Source organism: Capricornis sumatraensis, chromosome 1, assembly GCF_032405125.1.
Source record: "Capricornis sumatraensis isolate serow.1 chromosome 1, serow.2, whole genome shotgun sequence".
Taxonomy (NCBI): Eukaryota; Metazoa; Chordata; class Mammalia; order Artiodactyla; family Bovidae; genus Capricornis; species Capricornis sumatraensis.
In genome coordinates, this window is record NC_091069.1 from 77,067,650 (window position 1) to 77,095,313 (window position 27,664).

Here is a 27,664-nt window from a genome sequence, read left to right on the forward strand (position 1 = left end):
CTCACATCTATACATGACTACTGGAAAAACCATAGCATTGACTAGACAAACCTTTGTTGGCAAAGTAATGTCTCTGCTTTTTAATATGCTGTCTAGTGGTCATGTATGGATGTGAGAGTTGGACTGTGAAGAAGGCTGAGCGCCAAAGAATTGACGCTTTTGAACTGTGGTGTTGGAGAAGACTCTTGAGAGTCCCTTGGACTGCAAGGAGATCCAACCAGTCCATTCTGAAGGAGATCAGCCCTGGGATTTCTTTGGAGGGAATGATGCTAAAGCTGAAACTCCAGTACTTTGGCCACCTCATGCGAAGAGTTGACTCATTGGAAAAGACTCTGATGCTGGGAGGGATTGGGGGCAGGAGGAGAAGGGGACGACAGAGGATGAGATGGCTGGATGGCATCACAGACTCGATGGACGTGAGTCTGAGTGAACTCCGGGAGTTGGTGATGGACAGGGAGGCCTGGCGTGCTGCTATTCATGCGGTTGCAAAGAGTCGGACATGACTGAGCGACTGAACTGAACTGAACTGAGGGGGCGACTTCACTTTCACTTTTCACTTTCATGCATTGGAGAAGGAAATGGCAACCCACTCCAGTGTTCTTGCCTGGAGAATCCCAGGGATGGGGGAGCCTGGTGGGCTGCCGTCTCTGGGGTCACAAAGAGTCGGACATGACTGAAGTGACTTAGCAGCAGCAGCAGCAGCATGTTACACTTAAGCATTCAGTAATTTTGAAGGGTCTAATTTTGTTTTTTGCACAGGGACCTCCAGTCTCCCAGATACCATTTATTGAAGAGACTATAGCTTCCTTATTGTGTATTCTTGGTGCCCTTGTCAAAGATTAGTTGGCCATTTCTGTCTGGATTTATTTCTGGGCTCTGTATTTTATTCCATTAGTCTATGTGTCTGTTTTTATGCTGGTAACATCCTGTTTTGATTACCATAGCTCTGCAGTATAGTTTGAAATCAGAATGTGTGATATCTTCAGCTTTGTTCTTTCTCAAGATTGCTTTGATTATCTGGGGCCCTTTGTGGTTCTATGTTGATTTTAGAGTTATTTCTTCTATATCTTTGAAAAAATGCTGTTTTATGCTAGGGATTGCACTGAATCTGTAGATTGCTTTGGATAATCTGGATATTTTAACAGTATTAATTCTTTGAATCCATAACCATGGTATATCTTTCCATTTATTTGTGTCTTCAGCTTCTTTCATCAGTGTCTTATACTTTTCAGTGTACAGATCTTCCATCTCCTTAGTCAGATTTATTCCTAACTACGTTACATTTTTGATGCTATTGTAAATGAGCTTGTTTTCTTAATTTTTTTTAGATAGTTCATTATTAGTATATAAACTCAACTGAGTTTCTGTGTTGTTTTTGTATCCTGCAGCTTTACTGATTTTGTCATTAGTTCAAACAGTTTTTTGGTGGGGTTCTTTGTTGTTTAGTTGCTAAGTTGTGAACCCATGGACTCTTTTGTGAACCCATGGACGGTGGCTCACCAGTCTCCTCTGTCCACGTGATTTCCCAAGCAAGAATACTGGAGTGGGTTGCCATTTCCTTCTCCAAGGGATCTTCCCAACCCAGGGATCAACCCTGTATGTCTATATTGGCAGGCAGATTCTTTACCACTGAGTCACCTGGGAAGCTGGGAGTTCTTTAGAGTATTTTATATGTAAGGTCATGTCATCTGCAAACAGGGACAATTTTACTACTTCTTTTACAGTTTGGATACCTTTTATTTCATTTTCTTGCAGAATTACTCCCTAGGACTTCCAGTACTATGTTGAATAGGAATGGAGACTTAGGCACCCCTATTCTGTTCCTGGACTCAGAGGAACAGCTTTTCACCACTGAGCATGTGATGTTAGCTATGCGTCACCCAGTTGGGTTAATCTCTCTCTGCCCCCAGATGTCCAGTCTTTAACTTTTAGTATTGGTTATAGTGTCTTATGTTAGAATTGTTTATGTATTATGAGAACATGGCCTGTATTTCCCGCCACTCCTAGCAGTTCTTTACCAGCAGAGCAGGCTCACTGTTTTGTGGTCGATTGGATTTGTTGAATCAAGTATACTTAAAATGTGATTAATTGTACAACATTTTTCTACATACCACTGCAGGTGTACTGTCATAAAATTCACCATGTAAAGCGAGTATCTGTTGAGTGTTTTGAAGCTCTACCTTTGAAAATATACCTTTTCCATTCTTAAAATAGAAAATAAATGATATAATGTTGGTATGGTCATAAAATAAATTATATGAACGATAGATAACAAAGTGAGTTTGGGACCTCTGTTAATCTTTTATTGGTGTCCTTGTCTGTTCTGTGTAGTCAGTTAAGCTTTCGCCAGGGCAATACGAGCTGCTTCCTCCACCAGTTCCCAAGCAAGCTTCCAGGTAACTAAGTACTGATTAAGTTGCTTTTACTAATTTCACTCATGCCTCTCTATTTACATACTTAACAGCCAACACTAATGACTTTTAAACCTCATTTATGCCCATTATATTCAGATTAGCATTTTAAAATATTTAATAAGAATATGTTAAAGATCCTTACATTTAAAAATATGTTTGGAAAATCGTATCTTTTTTTTTTTTTAATATAGGAGCTTCGTATTTCGTTCTACGGTTCAAAGGTTTCCAACAGGCTGCTTCACTCCTGTAAGTATATTGATAGACCATAAACTCATGATGAATTTGATATTTAAAATAGGCAGTGATTCCTTTTGAGATGTCAAGATTAACATTTCACTCATCATAGTAGAAAGGCAGTGAATGATTAATGTGTTGATTCAAGATATACTTAAAATATATCTGAAGATACACCGGGGGTGGCAATGTAAGTAACACATTTGCAAAGTTATAGAAGAAAAGTAAAGGCTCTTTTACTCTCTTTAGCTCTTGATTCACATGACTTCTTCTTGAGGTCATCCCTAGTCACTTGTTCAGAATTCCCTGTCCCCCTTTCTTGGTTTGTCTTTCTTCATAGTGCTCATCGCCATCTGATACACTGCATCTAAAAGTTTACTTACCACGTTTTCACCTGTCTCCCCGCAGAACGCAAACGTCACAAAGGAGGGGATTTTTGTCTGTTCTTGCCTTGTATACTGAGCATCTAGGAAAATGGCTCACACAGAGTGCATAGTATTTGTTGAATTAATTATTAAAACCATCAGAGATATTCAATAGATCACTGTATTATTAATAAGAAAGAAAAGTATACCTAGTTTCTTTCTTTTCAAAAATGTAAAAATTCTTTCCTGTTTCTAAAAATTTTCAAATATGTGTACATGTGTTTGATAAAAATTAACTATTTTAGATAAGTAATCAGTAGGATGCCAAAAAATAAAAAGGGAAGAATGAGAAACTATGAAGTTATTTCAGGGTGTTTGGATGGACTTTAGTTATTTACTTGTAACTAGAAACTTAGCAGTGTGAGGGGGGAGACATACAGTGAACATCTGAAAGAGGAGCTGAGATAACTGAACTGAGCTCAAAAACGGGCTCCAGAATACATAAGATCTCTATATTTGATAAAGAAAGTATGACAACTCAGTAGGAAAGAGAGATATTTTATGCTAGATGATTAAATAACTTGTAAATATTATACTCTTCGTACCACATACAGTGAATTCCATATTGATTAAAGAATTAAATACTTTTGAACTATAAAACTAGAAGAACATATATTAGCATATATTTAATTTTGGGCTTCCAGGTGGTGCTAGTGGTAAAGAACCTGCTTGCCAATACAGGAGGCATAAGAGATGTGGGTTTGATCCCTGGGTCGGGAAGATCCTCCGGAGGAGGGCATGGCAAGCCAGTCCAGTATCCTTGCCTGGAGAATCCTATGGACAGAAGAGCCTGGTGGGCTACAGTCCACAGGGTCGCAGAGTTGGACATGGCTAAAATGACTTAACATACACAGACACATACACAGACATATTTAATTTTAGGATAAGGCAGATTTTCTGAGACAACAGAAATGGGTGGATTGCAAAGGAAAAGAAGCCTCAGGTTTGTTACATAAAATTTTGAATTTTTTGTACACCAGGAAACAAACTGTAAACAAAGTAAGTAGGCAAACGCAAATTAGGAAAAGTATTTTCAACATACATGGCAGATAAATAGTTAATGGCTTATCTTAAATTCTGTTAATAATTTATAGGAAATAGAAAAGTAAAACAGATAAAGACAGTGAATAGACCATTTGTAAATAAGAAATTCAGATATCCAATAAAGATGAAAAAATTTTGGTCTCACTAATACTTAAGTGTGGGAAACTGAAAAGCTGACTGAGGGACTTCCCTGGTGGTCTAGTGGTTAAAGAATCTTTTTAAATTGAAGTATAGCTGGTTTACAGGCTTCCCTGGTAACAGGGAAGAATCTGCCTGCAATGCAGGAGACCCCAGTTCGATCCCTGGGTTGGGAAGATCCCCTGGAGAAGGGAATGGGTACCCACTCCAGTATTCTTGGGCTTCCCTTGTGGCTCAGCTGGTAAAGAATCCGCCTGCAGTGTAGGAGAGCTGGGTTTAATCCCTGGGTTGAGAAGATCCCCTGGAGGAGGGAATGGGTACCCACTCCAGTATTCTGGCCTGGAGAATTCCACGGACAAGGAGCCTGGCAGGCTACATAATCCATGGAGTTGCTACGAGTCAGATGCAACTTTCACTTCATTTGATTTACAATATTGTGTTAGTTTCAGGTGTACAGCAAAGTGATTCCATTTTATATATGTATTTTTTCAGATTATTTTCCATTATGGGTTATTGTAAGATATTGAATATAGTCCCTGGCTATACAGTAAATCCTGTTGCTTATATGTTTTATGTGTAGTATTAGTAGTTTATATCTATTAATCCTGTATGTCTTAATTTACCCTCCCTCTCTCCCCTTTTGATAACCGTCTGTTTGTTTCCTGTGTTTTCCTGTTTTGTATATAGATTCACTTGTATTATTTTTTTGATTCTACATGTAAGAATCTAAATACATATCATATGTATTTGTCTTTCTCTTTCTAACTTACTTCACTTAGTATGATAATCTCTAGGTCCATCCATGTTGCTGCAAATGGCAGGATTTCATTTTTTATGACTAAATAATATTCCACTGTATTTCTACCACATCTACTTTATCCAGTTTCTGTTGATGGGCACTTGAGTTGTTTCCATGTTTGGCTGTTGTCAGTACTGCTGCTATGAAAATTGGGGTGTGTGTATCCTTTCAAATTAGAGTTTTCCTCTTTTCCAGGTAAATGCCAAGGAATGGGGTTGCTAGATCATATGGTAACACTGTTTTAGGGTTTTTTTTCCTTTAAGTAAGATGTGACTTTATTGCTAAATAATTGCTCAGTGATTATCTACAGAGTACTAAAGAATGAGATCTAATGAATTTGCAAATTGTTACCAAAGTATACATTAGAGTCATTGTCCCATGTTTTCCCATGAGTCTATTTAAATATTGAAAACGCCTTTTTCAAAATATATATCCGAAAAATTTGCTGATTTACTGTTTGCCAAGCATTCTGCTAGGCATTTTTTTAAAAATTTCTCTATTTTTAATTGGAGGATACTTGCTCTACCATATTGTGTGGGTTTCTGCCGTACATCAGCATGAGTCAGCCATAGGTGTTGTGTATGTCCCCGCCCTCTGGAGCCACTCGCCCGCCTCCCACGCTGTCCCGCCTCTCTAGGTGGTCACAGAGCACCAGGTTTGAGCTCCCTGCGTCGGGCGGTAACTCCCCACTGGCCATCTGTTTGCGTATGGTAATATGTGCATCTCAGCGCTGCTCTCTCCATTCGTCCCCCCTCTCCTTCCCCTGCTGTGCCCACAAGTCTGTTCTCTGTGTCTGCGTCTCCACTGCTGCCCTGCAGATGAGTTCAGCAGTACCATCTTTCTAGATTCCATATATATGTGTTAATATACGATGTTTGTTTTTCTCTTTCTGACTGACTTCACTCTGTATAATAGCCTCTAGGTTCATCTCCCTTGTTAGAACTGACTCAAATGTGTTCCTTTTCATGGCTGAGTAATTGTGCATATGTACCACGGCTTCTTTATCCATTCATCTGTCAGTGGACATCTAGGTTGCTTCCGTGTCCTGGTTATTGTAAATAGTGCTGCAATGAGCACTGGCACACGTGTGTTTTTCGATTATGGTTTCTTGAGGGTATATGCCTCGTAGTGGGATTGTTGGGTCATACAGTAGCTGTAGTCCTGGTTTTTTAAGGACTCTCCATACTATGCTCCATAGTGGCTGTATCAATTTATTTTCCCACCAACAATGCAGGAGTGTTTCCTTTTCTCCATATCCTCTCCAGTCTTAATTGTTTATAGATTTTTTGATGATGGCCGTTCTGACTGGTGTGAGGTGATACCTCATTATGGTTTCGATTTACATTTCTCTAATAATGAGGTGGTTGGATGGCATCACCACGTCATCCGCGTGATGTTGGATGACATCATCATGTCAATGGACTTGAGTCTGAGCAAGCTCCAGGGGTTGGTGATGGACAGGGAAGCCTGGCGTGCTGCAGTCTATGGGGTCGCAAAGAGTCGGGCACGACTGGGCGACTGAACTGCACTGAGTAATGAGTGATGCTGAACATCTTTTCATGTGTTTATTAGACATCTGTATGTCTTCTGTGGAGTATTTTTAGTTTCTGAAGGCACCTCCAGACTGTTCTCCATAGTGCCTGTACCAATTTACATTCCCCCCAGCACTGTAGGAGGCTTCTCTTCTCCACGCCCTCTCTAGCATCTATTATTTGTAGACTTTTTGGTGATGGTCTTTCTGACCAGTGTGAGGTGATACCTTGTGCTTTTGATTTGGAGTTTCTAATAATTAGAGATGCTGAGCATCTTTTCATGTGCCTGTTGGCCGGCTGTATGTCTGGAGGTTCTCTCAATTCCTGTTTTCAGTAAAGGTCCCTGTCTTTCCATCCCCTGGGATCCTGGATCCAGATCTATGGCTCAATCTCTTTAGAAATGAAACCTTTCATCTCCTACAGGGATGAGGAAAGGGCAGCTGCCTGACTGCTGAAAGTAGGTAGGTGGGGACCTAGAGAAAAGAGCTCAGTCAACCCTGCTGCACTTCACTGATGCCTAAGGCCTGAGATTCCTGAGCTTTTCTTGGATTCTGTGGAGGAAAGCAGCCCACTTCTCATCAGCAGGCCCTCTCCATGCACCAGGCTTCAGCTTTCTCCACCCTGCCACGTCAAGGACCATTCCTCCAAACTGCTTCACATTCTCTCAATATACATGATCTCTGTTGACTGTTATCTCTTCTCTTGATTGTATGTGTGTGTATATATGTGTGTATAGTGGTGTGTGTGTCTGGGTGGAAGAGGTAGTTGTGCCTTTTTATTTGACAAGGGAGGAGTGATAATAAATGCGTGTGATAATAAATGCATTGGCTTTGGCAGTAAGCGGTCAAGACAGTTCCCTTACCCTCACACACTGGGTGATATTATATTTCCTTTGAAATGCGTGCTTTCAATGAATGCCATGAGTTGAATAATGATTTGTTTATTATTAGTAAACAGTTAAAATTGAATGGGTTTTAGTCCAAGTTAGGCAGCAGGCATCCTGAAGGGTAAGCAGCCTGGTATGTGAAATAGCACAAAGCTGTTGGTTCTGACAGCTTTTGCCTTTGTTCTCATTGCTTTCTATGGAAGAGAAGGTTTTTGGAGATCCTTATTCTGCCATTTTCCTTGATGTCACCTCATCCATCCCGTTTTATAAATAAAAATGACTCACAGCTTGGAACATCCTGTCCTTCACCAAAGTGAAAAGAATACTTTCATGGAAAAGGTTCCAAGATATAGAATTAGCCCAGGGCCGTGATTCATGTCTGTCCTAAACATGCATTCCCAGAGCAGACTTGTGAGTTTAGTTTAGATCCACATACTGGTAAACGGCGGAGAGCAAACTGCTTTGATCCCAATGGTGGGAGATTGTGGCACTCGGTGTGAAGAAATGATGGTTGCTAGGAGAATATCATCTCAGATGTTCTGGAAATCAATGCCTTGATCCTTAGTATTACATTAATTTACACCTCTACCAGCAGTTAAAAGAGTATCCATTTCAAGAAATCTGTATAAATCTTGTTTAGCATTGTTAATTTGATAGTAAAAGAATGATATCTCATTATTTTAATTTAATCCATAGGATCTGAGGCTACACATTCTAATTATTTGTTAGCTAGTTCCTTGTGGCTTTTCTTGCACACTTTCTGGTCACATTCTTCCCCTAGTTATCTACTAGGTGGAATCACAACATTTTCTTTTTTAAGGTTTTTTTGGTGTGGACCATTTTTGAAGTCTTTATTGAATTTGTTACGGTATTGCTTCTGTTTTATGCCTCCTTTTTTTTTGGCTTGTGGGATCCACGACCCGGGATCGCACCCCTCGCACTGGAAGGCTTTTTTAAAAGTTTTATTGATTTATTTTTGGCTGTGCTGGATCTTCATTGCTGTGCGCGGGGTCTGGTTGCGGGGAACAGAAGCTGCTCTCTAGTTGCAGTATGTGAGCTTCTCATCGCTGTGGCTTCTCTTGTTGGAGCGTATACTGGCTCTAGAGTGCAGGCTCAGTAGTTGTGTGAAAGGGATTAGTTGCCTTGTGACACGTGGAATCTTCCTGTACCAGGGATCGATCCTGTGTCTCCTGAATTGGCAGGCAGATTCCTAATCACTGGACCACCAGGGAAGTTCCTAACATTCTTTTTTTGTTGCTTTGTATACACTCTATATATGAAGAAATAGTAATGCTTGCATTTGCTGAAGTTTTTGGGGAATTTTAGCTTTTACTTTTGTGTTTTCATATTTACACAAGTTTAAAATGTAAAATGTGTATATCGTCAGATCAGAGAGTTTGTAATTACCTTCTGGAACGTAAGTTCCATGAAAGAAGGGGCTGTCTTATTCACTGATGCCCCCAGCCCCTAGTACAGTGCTTCAAAAATGTGCTGAATCAACAAATGACATCTTTGTATCCTTTCCTTTTCCATTTCTCCCTTAAAAATTTAAAAAATTCCCTCCAGAGATATAATGTCACTTGTAATTCTCTTCAGTTTTGGGGGGCATTTTTTTTAAACAAATGTATCACTCTTTTAAAATGTATTATGTGTAAGATCACAGTGTCACTTGAGCCCTCTTGACTTAGGACAGGTTGCCTCACCATTGATACACATGAAACCTACAGTCACCAGAAATCTGACCTGCAGATCAGGTGCAAAACAGCATGACGACATACAGACATTCACTGAGTCACTTTAAACCCTTTAGAGAATAAGGCAAATTATAAAAGGTGGATACTTACAAGTATATCTCCTCCTCCTTTCATTCCATCATCTGTAAAAACCAGCTCGTTGAAATGTGTCAATCATTTATACCTAGAATCCCCAGGGGCAGCCTATCAAAAGAATGAAGAACCAGGTGAAAATGTGGCAGGTCACTATGCCATTTTTTAGTTGTAAAAAGGACAGTTACTTTGAATTTTAAAATACTTTAGGATCTTATGTGCCTGAAAGCCCCTCCATGTGGACAAGCCATTAGCACTTGTTAAAACACACAGCCTTTTCGTTTATGTCAGGAATTCCGTAGATGAATTTACACGTTGTCCCAGAGGTGTAGGTGCCTCTCAGGAGAGGCGGTTGCAAAGGGATTTGGAACCCTGTTGGAAGATGGTTTCTAATCTTTAGATTACCAATATAAGGTTGTATACTTATTGGATACTTCAGTTATTGATGAAATAATAATAATAATTGATTATGGCTGGGGCGGATGCATGCATGCTCAGCCATGTTTGACTCTTTGCCACCTGGATCAGTAGAATTGCTTTGTGTGTAGGAAAGACTGAGGGGAATGTTTGCGTGAGTATTTTGCAATAGACACCAGAAGCTATGTTCTACCAAAAGTAAAAAGGGCCCTTTTGTACTCACAGAAAAAAATTGTATTTGGAAACTTGTACCAGTCACCGTTTCCTTTTAGCACCATGATAATAATGACCAAGTCCTGCAGATCCCAAGATCCAATGCAAACACACAGTTCCCTCATAGCAAGTTTTTTTTTTTTTTCTTGGCTGCATGGCAGGCATGTGAGATCTTTATTTCCCCAACTAGTGATTGAATCTGCACCCCTTGCATTGGAAGCATGAAGTCTTAACCATTGGACTACCAGGGAAGTCCCCAGGATTTTTTCCAAGAGTAGAAAACAAACTGCAACAAATCAGTCATTCTTACCCAAGCAAAGCAGACAAAGTAGAACTTGCCATTTGCAGTTTCTCCTCCCCTCATCCGTCCCTTTAATTCTTGACCTGCAGAAAAATTGCGTGAACTTTGTTCCCTCCTGAATGCATTTCACAGTTTGGGCATTAAGGATGGCAGATATTCTGTACAACTTCTTTGAACATATAGGGAATACTGATGACTTTATTTAATACTCCCATTAAGGTAAGGAGGAGTAAGGAAGATTTTGTTTTTCCAAGTCTGTTTTCCCCAGTATCTATGAACCATAGCATCAGTGCTTTTCTAGTCTCTTGCTGGTGCAAGTATACAGAATACAACCCCTTGCAAAGCCACCAAAGTATTGAGCCACCAAAACTGTTTATATCTTTCAGCCAATTAATTTCATTGTTTGAAAACTCTCCTAAAGTAATAATTTATTTACAATAATATTCATCTATGCAAAGAATATCAAGGGATTGTTTATAATAGCAAGATGATGAGATAGCAACAATTTCATAGCTAGGAGAAGGAAATAATTTTAAAAGAATATTACATATCTACACAGAAGAATATTTTACAGCCATTAAAATAATTACTGTTAACATTGTAAAATAGCACCAGAAATGTTTATGAACTAACTTAGCAATCTCCAGCCTTTTTGGCACCAAGGACCAGTTTCATGGAAGGCGATTTTTCCAAGGAACGGGTGTGCAGCAGGGGAGATCCCTGATCTCATGCATAATGAAAAAATGCAGGTTGCAGTTTGGTATATCTATCATGATGAAAGTCATGTAAGAAAAGTTATGTTATTAAAAACAGGAAATGCAGCAAAATGCTTTTAGTGGCTATGCTGAGATGTTGTGATTAACGGTGGGTGTTTGCTTCCTTTCTCTCTTTTGCATTGCTATTATAATCTTTCAAAATACAATTTTTAAAAGTCAGAAAAATAGTTTGAAGAAAGGAGCCATGGAAATGGTCAACATAAATATATTTTGTTACTTTAATAAAGATAATGCCATTACTGCTACTTAATTAGGACTCGGTCATTCATATGGTTTGGGACTTCCAACAGTGATTTGCTGAGCAGATTCTTTTCAATTATTTCTCACAGTTGCATATAAAATGAAAAATGAGAGATACGCATCTTTCCTGGCAGTAGAAATAAAATCTTACCATGTCAAATGAAAAAAATGGGTTTCTTTTATTTGATGTCAGAAGTATTCAAGATGTTTCTGTATTTCTTAAAACCTGACAAGCCTATAAAGAATAGGAAAAGATCAGATAAACAGGAAAGAGTCTGTCCAGACACAAATGAGTGTTATGTGATTTATCTGTCTTAGTCGCATTTGACAGAAGTTTGAAGAGGGGAGAGCAGATTCACGGCATACTCTCTGCATTAAAACTAACATTATGGGGACTTCCCTGGTGGTCCAGTGGTTAGCACTTCACCTTCCAATACAGGGGGTGGGGGTTTGATCCCTTGTTGGGGAGCTAAAGTCCCACATGCTTCTCAGCCAAAACACTAAAACATAAAACAGAAACAATACTGTTACAGACTCCATAAAGACTTAAAAACGGTCCACATCAAGAAACCTTTTTAAAAAAAGTACTAGCATTATGAAAGAATGCTGAACCATTTCAGTTATTTCTGCAATTAAGGAATTAATTTGATTAAAAACTCAGCTTCAAATCCCGTGAGGAGCAGAAAAATAATTAGTAAACATGGTCACATTGAAAAAAAGCCAAATAGATGTCTGTTTGAATGGAATCTGAAAGTTAAGATGATTAAAACAGGCCCCAGTGTCAGTGTTCTCAAAGAGTTCACTTGTAGGTAACATTTTTGGAAAAATCAGTTCAGTTCAGTTCAGTCGCTCAGTTGTGTCCAACTCTTTGCAAGCCCATGGACCGCAGCACGCCAGGCCACCCTGTCCATCACCAACTCCTGGAGTTTACCCAAACTCGTGTCCATTGAGTCGGTGATACCATCCAACCATCTCATCCTCTGTTGTCCCCTTCTTCTCCTGGCTTCAGTCTTTCCCAGCATCAGGGTGTTTTCAAATGAGTCAGCTCTTCACATCAGGTGGCCAAAGTATTGGAGTTTCAGCTTCAACATCAGTCCTTCCAATGAACACTCAGGATTAATCTCCTTTAGGATGGAGATCTCCTTTAGGTTGGATCTCCTTGCAGTCCAAGGGACTCTCCAGAGTCTTCTCCAATACCACAGTTCAAAAGCATCAATTCTTCAGCGCTCAGACTTCTTTATGATCCAACTCTCACATCCATACACAACTACTGGAAAAACCATAACTTTGACTATACAGACCTTTGTTGGCAGAGTAATGTCTCTGCTTTTTAATATGCTGTCTAGATTGGTCATAACTTTCCTTCCAAGGAGTAAGCGTCTTTTAATTTCATGGCTGCAGTCACCATCTGCAGTGATTTTGGAGCCCCCAAAAATGAAGTCAGCCACTGTTTCCACTGTCTCCCTATTTACTTGCCATGAAGGGATGGGGCCAGATGCCATGATCTTAGTTTTCTGAATGTTGAGTTTTAATCCACCTTTTTCACTTTCCTCTTTCACTTTCATCAAGAGGTTCTTTAGTTCTTCTTCACTTTCTGCCATAAGGGTGGTGTCATCTGCATATCTGAGGTTATTGATATTTCTCCCGGCAGTCTTGATTCCAGCTTGTGCTTCATCCAGCCCAGCGTTTCTCATGATCTATTCTGCATATAAGTTAAATAAAGTGAAAATGAAGTTGCTTAGTTGTGTCTGACTCTTTGCAACTCTATGGACTGTAGCCCACCAGGCTCCTCCATCCATGGAATTTTCTAGGCAGGAGTCCTGGAGTGGGTTGCCATTTCCTTCTCCAGGGGATCAGCAGGGTGACGATATACAGCCTTGACATACTCCTTTTCCTATTTGGAACCAGTCTGTGTTCCATGTCCAGTCCTGACTGTTGCTTTCTGACCTGCATACAGAAAAATATAACCTTTCAAATATAACTACAGATGTACTAGGGCTTTTTAAGAAGTATGGAGCTTTAGAGATACCATCAATTCTTCAAATTTACTTTCATTTGTTTATTGGACTGTGCTGGGTCTTAGTTGGAGCACGTGAGATCAGGGTTTGAACCTGGGCCCCCTACATTGGGAGTACAGAGTCCTAGCCACTGGACCACCAGGGAAGTCCCAGTACTGTCAATTCTTAATTTCACAAACGTGGATAACTTTTGGCCCCTGCCAAGTTTAGTTCTACCCTAGCCACCAGCATACTTGTCTCCTTTCTCCTCTGAACCTTTAGACTTATTCTTACAGAATTCTAGAGTTTCCTGAGTTGGATACACCCTGCCACATGCCTCCTCCTGAATTCCCACAGAGGCATGTCCAGCTCCTCTATGTGCCCTCTCCCCTCCTTGCTGGGGCACCTCTTTTCTTCTGGGCAGTGTGGTCCAGTTATCACACCATCCACCCCACCAAATTTGGGTGAGATCATCTTTACCACCATGTCTAGTAATTTCAGTTTATGTTGTGTATTTCTTGTGTTTTGCATGTGTGTGTGTGTATATATATATATAGACATTTGGGGCTATACATTTTATTTTATCTCTGACTTTTTCTCTTTTCAAGTATGATTCATTGAAAATTGTTTGTGCCTAGGATCAGTAGAGACAGACCATGTGCTCTTTCGAGGTTCCCTTTAGCTTTATGACTTTAAAAGGAAAATAGCTTAAAACTAAGTACTGACACCTCCCAGCACCAAGAAGCATTGGATTAGGGTCCATTGTAATGACCGTATCTTAACTTATTATATCTGGTTGTTGCTGTTCAGTCTCTAAATTGCGTCCAACTCTGCGTCCCCATGGATTACAGCACACCAGGCTTCCCTGTCCTTCACTACCTCCCTGAGTTTGTTCAAACTCATGTCCATTGCATCAGTGATACGTCCCACCATTTCATCCTCTGTCACCCCCTTCTCCTCCTGCCTTCAATCTGTCCCAGCATCAGGGTCTTTTCCAATGAGTCAGCTCTTTGAATCAGGTGGCCCAAGTATTGGAGCTTCACCTTCAGCGTCAGTCCCTTCCAATGAATATTCAGGATTGATTTCCTTTAGGATTGACTGGTTTGATCTCCTTGCTGCCCAAGGGACTCAGGAGTCTTCAGCACCCCAGTTCAAAAGCATCAATTCTTCTGCACTCACCTTATTTATGGTCCAACTCTCACATCAGTACATGACTACTGGAAAAACTGTAGCTTTGACTATATGGACCTTTGTCAGCAAAGTGATGTCTCTGCTTTTTAATAAGCTGAATAGGTTTGTCATCACTTTCCTTCTAAGGAGCAAGCGTCTTATAATTTTGTGGCTACAGTCAGGAGTGACCCTATTTCCAGACAAGGTCACACTATGAGATACTGTGAACTCCAAATCCGCAGGTCTTAAGAATTTTGAGGGAACATCATTCAGCATTCAGCATAATGAAACACACCTAAAACTCAGAGGATTTATAGATTTTTGGAGAACTTAATTCAGTACACATCTTGGGATAACTTCATCTACCCTCACATATCTACCTTTCAGAGGTACCTGGCACCTTTCGGTTCCTGAGCAGTGTTGTATACATAAGCCAGTCCCATCCTCTCAGCCCTGGAGAGTTGGAGGTGGTGGTGGCAAAGCTTTAGCAGATGCCTGCAATGGTACTGAGCATTATGGTGCATGGAACTGGAACCAAATAAGTCAAGAAGTTCAAGATCAAGGCCATAGTATGTCTTCATACCATATGTCCATTTCTCTTCACATTCAGAGCCATCCTGGACCAAGCTCTCTTCTCTCCTTTCAGCTCTTCCCACTCTGCCCACCGTCCTCAGATGGGGCAGAAGCAGGAACTCTGTTGAAGCTGCTTCCCACCCATTGCAGGACCCTGGCCTGATCATTACTTCTCACTTAGAACAGGATTCCTGTGGCTTCTGGAATTAGAATTTGGGCCTGCATCAACTTCCTTAATGTTCCCCACTTAAGAGGTCCCCTGTGACACATGGGGGGGAAATAGCATTCAGTAATTTATTTCTGTCCCAAGTCAGATGGCCAAGCACATGCAGGAAGGCCACTGGATGGCATGGGCACATATCAGGGCTTTGCCAGGCCTGGCACCTGGACTCTCAAGCAGCTCATGACGTAGAAGCTTAAAAGTGAAAGCCACATGAGGCTTGTGGGGAAAGGGCAGTGTTCACAGCGTTTCTTAGCCATCCCACAGATGGATGGATGGGCTGTCAAAGGCATGGAGTCAGTGGTGACATCCTCAGCAGCATCTTTTGCCCCAGCTGCCACTCCAGCTTGAGAACTTGCATTTATTATGGCCAAACCATGGGGACTCTGGGCAAACCATTCCTGTCCAGACTCCCCTGACTTTCTATCCTGTGTGCTTATGGTGGCTTAGACTTCTCTAGTGAAGAAGCCTTGCCCTGACAGCGGTCTCTGTCCCACAGATGCATCAGGTTGAAGACACTGCTGTTTCATCTCTCTGCCGTGAGTTGTAAAATGATGAGACACAGCCCTTGATTATCAGACTTGTGCTTGGCTGATAATAACAGACTTCATTTGTGGCGGATAATTGAGAATGGTACCTCTAATTGTGCTGCTGTGCCACAGAAGGAAAACAGGGTTTTGAAAGCCTTGCTCTTAAATCGTGCAGAGGGGCCACATTTGGGTGCTTATTCAGCCAAATCCATTGGGCTAACCTGTGGCTCAGTCTCATGTGTTACAAGGATCTTACGGGATACATTTCTGTTCTAATCTTTCTGCTCATTTTATCTTTTTTCCCTACCCCCTTTTTCACTTACCCAATTCCCATATTCATTTATCTATGCATTAAGTATAACTTTTTTTCTTATTTCGAGAACACTTTCAAGTCCATCATAGAAAAATTAGAAGCAGCCAATAAGAAAAAAAAAAAAATTATTTTTACTCAGCATCTTACCACCTGGAGAAAACTGCTGTCGGTGAACATTCCATTCCCAGTTTTTTAATGCACATTTTTTAAAGCTTGTATTGTTCACTTAACAATATTTGGGAGCATTCACTTAATGATATTTGAGAGTAGACTTTATGTCCATAGACATTCATCAGCTTGTATGGCTGGATGGAAGAATCACAATTTATTTAACCAAGCACACGTCATTAGTCATTTCTTTCATTTCTGATTTTTCAACTCTTAGAAACAATGTTGTAGGGAATGTCTTTGTGACCAAATATTTGTACACATTCTCAATTGTTTTCTTCGGAAGAATTCCTAAAAATGGAATTGCTGGGTCAAAATAACAAATATATATTGTCTTTAACTTTGTATTGTGAAAACTTCAAATATATATACCACATAGAACTTGCATGTACTCACCCATTCAAAAATGCCCAGCTCTTGGCCAGTCTACACCCCCACCTACTTCCCCTAGTTCCTGCGTCATTCAGAGACAGATCTAAAACATCAGGCCAGAAAGATTTTTTTTTCTGTCAAATAGCACTGGTATTTGAAAATGAGAGAGGAAAAGAAGTGAATTGCTAGAAAGGAAAAAAAGGTTAACATTTTCTCTACCTTATCTACTGTGGCGTTTGGGCTGTACTCATTTTCCTGCCATATCTGGGCTCAGGACTCATTATTTGTCTTCTGGATTCCTGCAACAATTAGGAGTAACCAGACTCCTTTTTTCTTTCTCTCCCTTTGGATAGGTATATGTGTTTTTAAGCTGTTTCAAGCTTGCCTAATTATGCTTCAGAAAGGCTAATCAAATTAACAGTTCTGCCAGAGTCATGTAGGAATATCCACACTGTGGATGAAGTTTTAGTTTCTTGGGAATTAACTGGAGGTTAGGACTTAGGGCTTTCACTGCGGTGGCTCAGGTTCAGTGCCTTCTCTGGGAACCAAGATCCTGCAAGCTAAGTTGTGCGTGCCGTGGGCTCCAGCCCCCACCCCCCTTCCCCCCCACCCCCGCAGAAGGTCTTGGCTTCTCCCTCCCTTCTTCCTTTTTCCTTCCTTTATCTCTTTCTTTCTTTCCTGACCCCCACAAAAGTATATCTCATTGTTCTTTTAATTAGAACTTCAGTTCAGTTCAGTCGCTCAGTCATGTCCGACTCTTTGCAACCCCCTGAATCACAGCACGCCAGGCCTCCCTGTCCGTCACCAACTCCCAGAGTCCACCCAAACCCATGTGCATTGAGTTGATGATGCCATCCAACCATCTCATCCTCTGTCGTCCCCTTCTCCTGCCCTCAGTCTTTCCCAGCACCAGGGTCTTTTCCAGTGAGTTTGTTATTAATAACCTTAGAGCTCCGCCCCCCTCACTTGAGGTTTCCTCACTGTCTTTCCTCTCTGTGAGTTGCCTTTTGCTAACTTTTCTACTGAGCTGTTTGTCTTTTTAAAATTGTGTCCATCTACTTATGTTAATCTCATGGCATTGTACGTAGGGCAGTGAATTGCTAGGAATACCTTTTGGGGGGACTAAGAGAACATATGCTGCATTTGTGTGAAGGAATAAGTGTGTTTTATAAAACTAACAGCTCAGAGCAGTAAGTCACCATCAGCAGAGGGACAAGAATGCAGTGAGACCTGCTGGTGTGGGCAGGGGGGCCTGGGAGAGGGGAGACTTTCACATGTCATTTCCTCTGCAGTCTTCACAGTCATCCACAAGGCAGGTAAAGCAGGAAAAGCAGGTATTATTCCCACAGTGCCTAGTGCCAGGGGAGACCTTAACAAGATCTTCCATGTCCCAATCCAGGGATTCTTCTACCATATCACTCTGATTCATATGTTTATTCATACAAGACAAGTAAAGCATCAAAATGTGTCAGCTATCACTATTTATGAAACAAAAACATTTTTTTTCCTACAGCATGAAGGCCCAGGACCAGGTCATTATGACTTGAAAATACCTTCAGCAAGTTCTGTAACTTCTTGTTTTCAATCCAGAGTACCTCGATTCTTGCCTGCCTGTTCAGTGAGTGTCCTAAAAGACAGACACAGTTGTAGGTTTTGTGGCTGATGCGGGGGGTGGAGTGGGCATTGGGAATGGGATGGGGGCAGTAGAGTTATATGGAATTCTAGTGTGCAAGTGTGTGTGCTAAGTTGCTTTAGTTGTGTCCTACTTATTGTGACCCTGTGGACTATAGTCCACCAGGCTCGTCTGTCCAGGGGATTCTCCAGGCATGAATACTAGAGTGGGTTGCCATGCCCTCCTCCAGGGGACCTTCTCAAACCAGGGATCGAACCTGCGTCTCTTATGTCTCCTGCATTGGCAGGCAGGTTCTTTACCACTGGCACCACCTGGGAAGCCCCACAGTTCTAGTGTTTATACATTAAGATTGCTTGATAAGGCAGCAGAGTATCGAGCTCACTAGATAAGCCCTCAGCCAGCTTCAGGCTCAAAGTGACTCCAGGCCCAAAGACTATGGCTGAATTATGAGTCCAGTTGAGAACAGCCAGCACAGTGATTAGCCATCAACATTATGTCCTGGCTGCTTTGTGGGGAAACCCCTCTAACGAATAGAGGCCAGCAGTGGGCCCGTACAGAACTGCCCTTCTCTCTGTGTGTGCCTTCTGGGAACAAAGTCACAGCAGAAACATTATCTTTGAACCAAAGGAGACCATTGAGTCCTGACCCATCACCCTGCCCCCAAGGACTCAGGACAGACAGGAAAGAGGCTCGAGTCCATGGAGATATACACGGAGGTAGATTCTGGGAGGGTGTGAGAGCCTCGGAGGCCTGCTGCTGCTGCTGCTGCTAAGTCGCTTCAGTCATGTCCGACTCTGTGCGACCCCATAGACGGCAGCCCATTAGGCTGCCCCGTCCCTGGGATTCTCCAAGCAAGAACACTGGAGTGGGTTGCCATTTCCTTCTCCAATGCATGAAAGTGAAGAGTGAAAGTGAAGTCACTCAGTTGTGTCTGACTCTTGGCCACCCCATGGACTGCAGCTTTCCAGGCTCCTCCGCCCATGGGATTTTCCAGGCAAGAGGACTGGAGTGGGGTGCCATTGCCTTCTCCGTCAGAGGCCTAGAGGAGACCAAGAAAGATGGCGGAAGCTCAACATGGAGCTTATGAAAGTGGCTTGGGTTGTTTGTTTAATTATTTAAAGTTTTCATTCCTGTGGCCTTGTTGTTCCTCAGTCTGAAAGTTCCCCAGACTCACTGGTTTGTAGCTTGATTTGAGATGTTAATTGGGTCTTTCTCTGGAGGAAGACTGGGGAGGCCTCACCAGAAAGACTTCCTGGTAGCTCAGACAGTAAAGCGTCTGTCTACAATGTGGGAGACCTGGGTTCAATCCCTGGGTTGGGAAGTTCCCTGGAGAAGGAAATAGCAACCCACTCCAGTACTCTTGCCTAGAAAATCCCATGGGCGGAGGAGCCTGGTGTCCATGGGGTCACAAAGAGTTGGACACGACTGAGCGACTTCACTTTTCACCGGAAAGACTAAAAGCAGACAGACAGCTGGAGGCTAGTGGTTCCCTCCAGCAGCTGCTCACACCCTAGTGGCATGATCACGATCCAAACAGATTTTCATCCAAGCTCACGCGGCTGAGCTTCTTCAGGAAGTTGGAGTCATGCTAACCAAAATCCCAAGAGACTGATGGAGAAGCCGGAAGGTGGTGGTATTCCTTTACAAGTGTCCAGCGAGGGGGCTGGTGTCTGGAGCCACTGCTCCGTGGAGCATCTCCCCTTGTAGGAAACTAGGAAGGAGGCCAAAAAACAGTGGATTATGCTTGGTAGCAGTGACATCAGGGCTGGGGGACAGAGCCGGATGTTCTCAAGGTCTGAGGACTGCGGCCGGCAGCTTCCTGAAGGATGGCCTTTCGGGGTCCAGGCCCCCGAACCTCCTGTTCAGGCACTGGCCTTCCTGGACTCCACACACAGGCAGCTTCCTCATTAAGAGCACTAATAAGGGCTTCAGCTTCCTTTGACGTCTGGCCAGGACTTGATTAGATTCCCAAGCTGCCCCTTTGCATTTGGCCAGGGAAACATCCTGTCATTTAAAGCAGTTCTGCAGGCAGCTGATCTCATGCACCCTGGGCTGACCGCTCTGGTAATCTTGTTTGTACTCTCACTGCTTCCTGCAGAGATAGCAAACTGCAGGGAAGGATGGCAGTGACAAGCTGGTGATAATAGGGACTCATAATAGTGGTAGTAACTGGTGTGTGGAGCGGTACTTGCTGCCAGCCTGGCAGGTGCTGTCTGTCCCTGGGGGTCCCCGTGAACCTCAAAACCTCATTTGATGGGTGAGGAGTAAGAACCATGTGTCATATCGAGCCGTTCATGATAGGACTAGGACTTGAATCCAGGCCTGTCTGACATTAAGACCTTTTCCTTAACCATACATAGAGGTACCGTTGTCTCTCTAAGATAAAATTTTTGGGGTATTCAAGAATATTGCGTGCACCTCAGCATAGACAACACTGACATGAGAATGACATTCATTGGCATCTTACCATGACATAAGAGCAGCTTTGTTTAAATAATTTGTTGAATAATTTTTCAAGAGTCATGTATGGGTGTGAGAGTTGGACTGTAAAGAGAGCTGAGTGCTGAAGAGTTGATGCTTTTGAACGGTTATGTTGGAGAAGACTCTTGTCAGTTCCTTAGACAGCAAGGAGATCAAACCAGTCAATCCTACAGGAAATAAGTCCTGAATATTCATTGGAAAGACTGATGCTGAAGCTGAAATTCCAATACTTTGGCCACCTGATACGAAAAACTGACTCATTGGAAAAGACCCTGATGCTGGGACAGATTGAAGGCAGGAGGAGAAGGGGATGACAGGGGATGAGATGGTTGGATGGCATCACCGACTCGATGGACATGAGTTTGAGCAAACTCTGGGAGTTGGTGATGGACAGGGAGGCCTGGTGTGCTGCAGTCCATGGGGCTGCAAAGAATCAGACATGACTAAACTGAACTGAATTTTTCAAGCATTTCATCAAAATGAAAGCAGGGCTTTTCAAAATCAGAACTCATCCATCCCTTGAGCTTGAGGTCCACGCGCCTTGGTGGCGCTGCACGTCACTCTGTACTGGGGAAGATGATGGGAACGCAGGAGTTTGGGCTTCTGAGGTCAACTGTTCAGGTTCGGAATCCATCCTCTCAGACCCATGACCACTAGCGTGAAGTCACTGGGGGCGCTGGCATTCGCAGGGACGGGATGCCCCAAAGAGAGTATGTCCTGAGGTGTGGGGGAGAGTGAGCCCACCTCCCCTGGGCTGTCACTTGCTTGTCTGACCTTCTCTCAGCACCTCTGCAGCCTTGGGGAGAGCCGGGGACAGGAGCAGGCCTCCTGGGACAGGGGCCGAGGACAGGCTCCAGTTCTTAGGTGCACAGGCCTCAGCCCAGACCAGTGCAGCCCTCATCTCCCTCTGTGGGGGTTTGCCAGCCACGCCTGAGTCCACAGCCAAGCTCAGGAGGCTCTAGGTTCTGGTGTCACTATATCATCATTTCCTGTTCTCTGCTGTGTTTTCAGAAAACCCCGGGCCCAGGAGCATATACAGCTTCAGCGCAATTCCCCAAGCAGCCCCGCACCATAGCCAAAATGGGCCGAGAACACAGCCTTTTCTTCAATAACACAATTGGCTTTTAAAATAAATAAACCCCACCTTGGCCCTAAGCAACTCTTGAGTTTTAGTAAGTTCTATTTTGTCTCCTCTTTAGGAGAGTTTGACCACAGACCATATTCGATTGCCTGGCCTGACTGCCCAGCCCACTTATCTGGAATAGTCCCAGCAAAACGTCCAGTTCCCTCTCAGAAGTCTCCCGGTTTGAACAGTAAATTATATGCTCTCTCTGTGTATTGTCAGAGGCTGTGTCCCCAGAGGCTGGGTCCCTGGACTGCTCTCACAGCACCTGGACGGGCCCTGAGATGTCCGCTGGGCTCTGTGCCGCCTTGGGCTGTCTAGCTGAGTCTCCCCTGCACTGAGGTTGTCATTCCTCATGGACTCCTGGACGCTTCAACAAGGGCCATCCTGAACTTGACGGGAACCCAATAGTTTTTTCTCTATCTCATCTCCCTGAAAAGAACAATATTGCTTCAGCCTGATGAGCATTTGTGGTTTCAAGTTAACAAAAATATTTTGACGATATGCTCCAGGCAAAGCGCTCTGCTGGGGGTGGGGAGTGGGGGTGAAGACAAAAATGAACGAAGCATGTGACTGAATTTAGGGTGGGTTAAAGGGGAGACAAGGCCAGAAAGGTAGTTTGGAATAGTTTCTGGCTCAAGGAAGGCTTTGAGAACCATGCCCAGAACCTCTTCCTGGTTACCTTGTGTGTACGGCTCAGGGGTGGCTGCCATGTGGACGGCAGTCCCACTGGGAAGACACACCCTAGGCTCAGGAAACTGCGAGATCACTGCGGCCAGTGCATGGAGGAGCGATCCTGACCCTGCCTGGGCGCTCGGAGCAGAGACAGGGCAGCACCGCCCCAGTGGAGAAGGGTGGCTGCGTGCGGCCAGCAGCTTGGCTGGCACCCCTGGGACCAGGAGACTGAGACAGGCAGAGAGGAGAGGGAAGAAGGTGGAGGGCAAGGAGCCCTTTTTTGAGTGAAACGCAGGAAGAGATGTTTGCTGGAGGGGAACAGAGGGAGACAGGCCCAGCTAGAGTGGAGGGTGCAGGCGGAGCAGGAGGGGGTTGGGCAAGGCGCAGATCACAGGCCCAGCAGTCAGTCCCACTCAGGGACTCCAGCCAGGGCATGGGCTCGGGAAATGATGTCAGGAGAAAGGAAGGATGGGGAGACTACAGAGTCATTCATCAGTAATAGGAAGGAATCTTTTAAACTAAAAGAAAAAGAAAGTCTAACATAAATCCTTATATTTTATTATATTGAGAAAAACCCACTTCTCTAGTCTTATAAATACCATTGTAAAGTAGGCGTTGGGGACAAGGAAGGGGAGGCCTGCATCTCCCATCTGGGTTTATCCACGTTTTGCTTTTATGGAAGAAACTCCCTGCACTGCGTTCCTTCAGAGCAGAAAATGGCCCCTTGGAGGATGAGGCGGCCGCCTCGGGTGGCTGCTCTTGCCCCACTTTGATCAGCAGATGGCCACGGGGCAGTTTCATTCTCCAAGTGGGTCAGAGGCCCCGGCAGCATCAGAAGGTAGCACTGGTGGTTCTGAGGGAGGGCGTTTTCTCCAGGAGCAGTGGGCCAGGTTGTGCCTGGGGCACAGGGCAGTGGGGGCAGGGCTCTAGAAGGAGCGAGGTGAGCGGTGATCACATCTGTTTGGGGGCTTGTGGGTGGAAGGTCAGGGGAGCCCTCACGCTGGCAGGGGCAGGAGGGAGGCTGTGCTGCACATCTGTGGGGGTGTCTCCAGACCGCAGTGTGAGCCAGGGTGTGAGCGGGAGTGGGTCCTCTCCCTCCTTCAGCCTCCCGCTGTTTCTCCCTCAGGCCGGCTGCCTTGGGCCTAACACAGCTTTCTGTTTATGTCACCCCCTAAAGAAGGTCACCAGCCCCTCCTGATTCCCCTGCTGGGTTCCCAGGAGAGAGAATCTAGTTGGCCAGCTTGGGTCAGGGGTCCGCCCTGGCCCCTCCAGATCTGGCCAGGAGGGCCTCGGCCTCTGGGGCAGACAGACACAGCTGCAAGGGCTCAGCTCTGTCATGTGTGTAGTTGGGGTGGAGGGCAGCTCTCCTATGTTCTAGAAGAGAATGAAGACCCTTTCAGCATAAGAAGCGGGGCATGTCTGTTGCCTGGTCTGCAAGAAGGGGGTTTGGGAGGTCTGCCGGGACGTCAGGTGGAGGTGGAACGGCGAGAGAACATTCTGCAGGGCCACCTGGACACCCTTGAGTCTTGAGTCTGCACTAACGTTGCCCTCAGCTCCTGTGGCTTCCATCGTCTGTCTGGAGCTGGGGGGATCCCAGCTCTGTCCTCCCTAGCAGCCTTGCCCCCTGTCCGTGACACAGCTCTCTGCCTCCTCTGTGACTCGGGTGATATCACAGAAGCTGTGCCCTAGGTACTAGCAACAGGGCTGGCTGCACCCGGCAGTGAGGAGAGCAGGGTTTGCTTCCTCTTTTTGACAGCTTCTGGCCTTTTAAATAGTACTTCATACAGGTAGCGGGAGGCTTTCCCAAATAGCCCGGAGGGATTCTGGGTGGCTTTTTCCTGCCACGAGCCTAAAACCGGGACAGTGTTTGAAAAGCAGGGCCTCTTCCTGTCTTTTCCAACATGGAGAGACTGGACAGATCTGGGTTGACTTTGAGCTTGAGCTTCGAGACAGGATATTAACATCTAGCAGCTACAGCCATTGTGCGCATCCAGTGACAGGTCCAAACTGAGTTAGAAAAGCCCAGAGATGGAAGGGAATGTGGTGTTTATCCCACATCCCCGAGTGGCCTTCTCTCCAGGGTCCCTCTGCCCTCCTGCATGGACCACTGTGATGCTTGCTTCTCGAGGTCCCTGCCCTGGCTTCCCTGAGCATCCCTTGGTCTCTCCCCTCCCACTCACATACCCCAGTTGCCCTGGGAATTTGGCTTCAACCTAATGGAAGGGAATGGCTCGTCTTCGCTGCAAATATCATCTGCTGTTGCCCTGTGAAATTCCCTCTGCCCTGAGTCAGAGCATGTCAGAAGTCACCACACTGATGGGGACAGCTTGTCTCCTCTGTTCTCTTCTCCTCTTTCCCTCCTCCTCATCCCCACTATGAACCCTCCCACCCTCACTGCTTTCTAGGCCCACAGAGGACACCTTCCAGACCCAGAGACCAAGGGCCACAGGTTGCTCAGGTGAGCGGCCCTGCCTCCAGCACCACCTCTCACTCGCTCGGTGCCACCCGCCTCAAAACAGCACGAGCTGCCTGGGCTCCAGTCCCCAAGCCTGGAATCACTTTGGAAGCCCTGTTATCTTGAAAACACACTCCACAAGTTCCATATCAGTTGTTCTAAGCTGCATTTTAGAATCCCCTGGGGAGACTTTAAAAATCTCACAGCCTGGCAATTGCCAGCCATCATCAAACTCATTGGTAGGATTCAGACCCAGTAGTTTTTTTCCCCTGTCCTATCCCCACACCCAGGTGACTGCAGTGATTGGCCAAGATTGAGAATATCTGCTGGGACAGTGTGAAAACACCAATCACCAGTAACTCTAGGTGGGGCCGGAGAAGGCAACCCACTCCAGTACTCTTGCCTGGAAAATCCCGTGGATGGAGGAGCCTGGTAGGCTGCAGTCCATGGGGTCGCTAAGAGTCGGGCATGACTGAGCGATTTCACTTTCACTTTTCACTTTCATGCATTGGAGAAGGAAATGGCAACCCACTCCAGTATTCTTGCCTGGAGAACCCCAGGGACAGAGGAGCCTAGTGGGCTGCTGTCTATGGGGTCACACAGAGTTGGACATGACTGAAGTTACTTAGCAGCAGCAGCAGCAGCAGCTAGGTGGGGCCGCAGGTAGTCCTCCAACCTGCAAAGGTTTAAGACAGGGCCACCGTTGCCCTGAGAAGTCACACTCCGGCTCAGAAGAAGAGATTGGTCCATGGTGGTGTCTGGCTGAGTCCTGAGGGGAGAGGGCAGGGCTGGACCGGACTGAGTGAAGCAGGTTGTTGGAGCATTCTAATGGAGGCGGTTCTGCATAGAGAGGTGAGCAGGGCCTGAATCCAGTCACTCTTGCCAGCCTGATTCTAGGCTGGGTTCCTTACAGATCTTTCGTTTTGGCCCAAGGGCAGGGCTGCAGGCATGCAGAACCTGCCAGGCCCAAACAGAGGGATTTGAGTGCTGGATTGACAACCACAGGGGCTGGGTAGGCTTGTGGGGGCCACTGCCAGAGTCCCAGATCCTGGCCCGGCTCGTCTGCAATCTCCCTGGTGAAGACGTGACTGTGGATGGTAGGATGAGCCAGGGCTGACAGAGGCCTGGATGTTGAGGGTGGCAAGTAAGCAACAGGGGTCAGGGACAGAAAGAGGAGGAGCCAGAGGAAGGGGAGGCCCATGGGGTGGACACGTGAAGGATATCTCTTAGCAGGTCTTCGCGTTGCCTTAATGATGACACCCTTGGCCGTATCAGAGCCCAGCAGAACAGGATGTCACCCTTCTGAGGAGAGAGAGGGGCTCAGAGAGGCCCATCCAGCAGCGGAGGGAGGTGGCAATGTGGCTGCTTTGGGTCAGAGTGTAGCTTAGTCCCTGAGAACTGTAGGCAGCAAGCAGGGCTCAGGCCCAGTGACATTACATCTCCGGGCTTGGCGGGAGGCAAAGAGGCAGGGACCTGTGCCCCCCCACTTAACTGAGCAGCCTGGGAGGGGGCACAGTCACAGCTATTCAGGCTTCTGATCACCAGCCCCTTCTGGGCTGCTCATGGGAGCTGGACTGCAGAGTACCCCCGTGCCCAGGGAGCTCACTAACGAAATTATGTGTGTTAGTTTCCAGTGGCTGCTGTTACGATTGCCATAGACGTTGGTGCTTAAATCAACACAGATTTATTCTCTTACTGTTCAGGAAGTCAGGGGTCCCCAAATCAGTCTCACTAGGCTAAAGTCAGGGTGGTGTTATTGTTCAGATACTCAGTCGTGTCCGACTCTTTGCGACCTCATGGACTGCAGCACGCCAGGCTTCCCTGTCCATCAGCATCTCCTGGAGCTTGCTCCAGCTCATGTCCATTGAGTCAGTGATGCCATCCAACCATCTCATCCTCTGTCATCCCCTTCTCCTGCCTTTAGTCTTTCCCAGCATCAGGGTCTTTTCTAATGAGTCGGCTCTTCGCATCAGGTGGCCAAAGTATTGGAACTACAGCATCAGTCCTTCCAACAACTATTCAGGATCGATTTCTTTCAGGATTGACTGGTTTGATTTCCTTGCAGTCCAAGGGACTCCCAAGAGTCTTCAACACCATAGTTCAAAAGCATCAATTTTTTGGCGCTCAGCCTTCTTTATGGTCCAACTCTCACATCCATACACAACTACTGGGAAAACCATAGCTTTGACTATACAGACCTTTGTTGGCAAAGTAATGTCTCTGCTTTTTAATACACTGTCTAGGTTTGTCATAACTTTTCTTCCAAGGAGCAAGTGTCTTTTAATTTTGTGGCTGCAGTCACCATCTGCAGTGATTTTGGAGCCCAAGAAAATAAAAGTCTGTCACTGTTTCCATTGTTTCCCCACGTATCTGCCATCAAGTGATGGGACAGGATGCCACGATCTTCGTTTTTTGAATGTTGAGGTTTAGGCCAAGTTTTTCACTCCTCTTTGCCCTTCATCAAGAGGCTCTTTAGTTCCTCTTTGCTTTCTGCCGTAAGGGTGGTGTCATCTGCGTATCCTTGCCTGAGGCCAGTGTTGGATTGTGGGCTCTGGGATTGTAAGAGCTGGGATCTGCTGAAGAATGGGTGAATTTCCCAATGCCTACTACAGTGTTAACACACAGATGCTTACTGAATACTGTACTTTATTGAGGTATAGTTGATACAATATGATGTTTTCTGGTGTACAGCATCATAATTTACCATTT

General features: G+C 44.8%; 1 protein-coding gene across 1 annotated transcript in view; it reads left to right on the forward strand.

Moving 5' to 3' along the window:
* Positions 1 to 21,835, forward strand: part of STPG4 (sperm-tail PG-rich repeat containing 4) — a 35,094-nt gene extending 13,259 nt beyond the window's left edge. Inside the window, 5 exon segments of the mRNA XM_068966956.1 lie at positions 2,332 to 2,396; positions 2,606 to 2,660; positions 18,102 to 18,206; positions 21,714 to 21,813; positions 21,816 to 21,835. Coding sequence (XP_068823057.1) covers positions 2,332 to 2,396; positions 2,606 to 2,660; positions 18,102 to 18,206; positions 21,714 to 21,813; positions 21,816 to 21,835 — 345 coding nt within the window.
* The last annotated feature ends 5,829 nt before the right edge of the window (positions 21,836 to 27,664 follow it).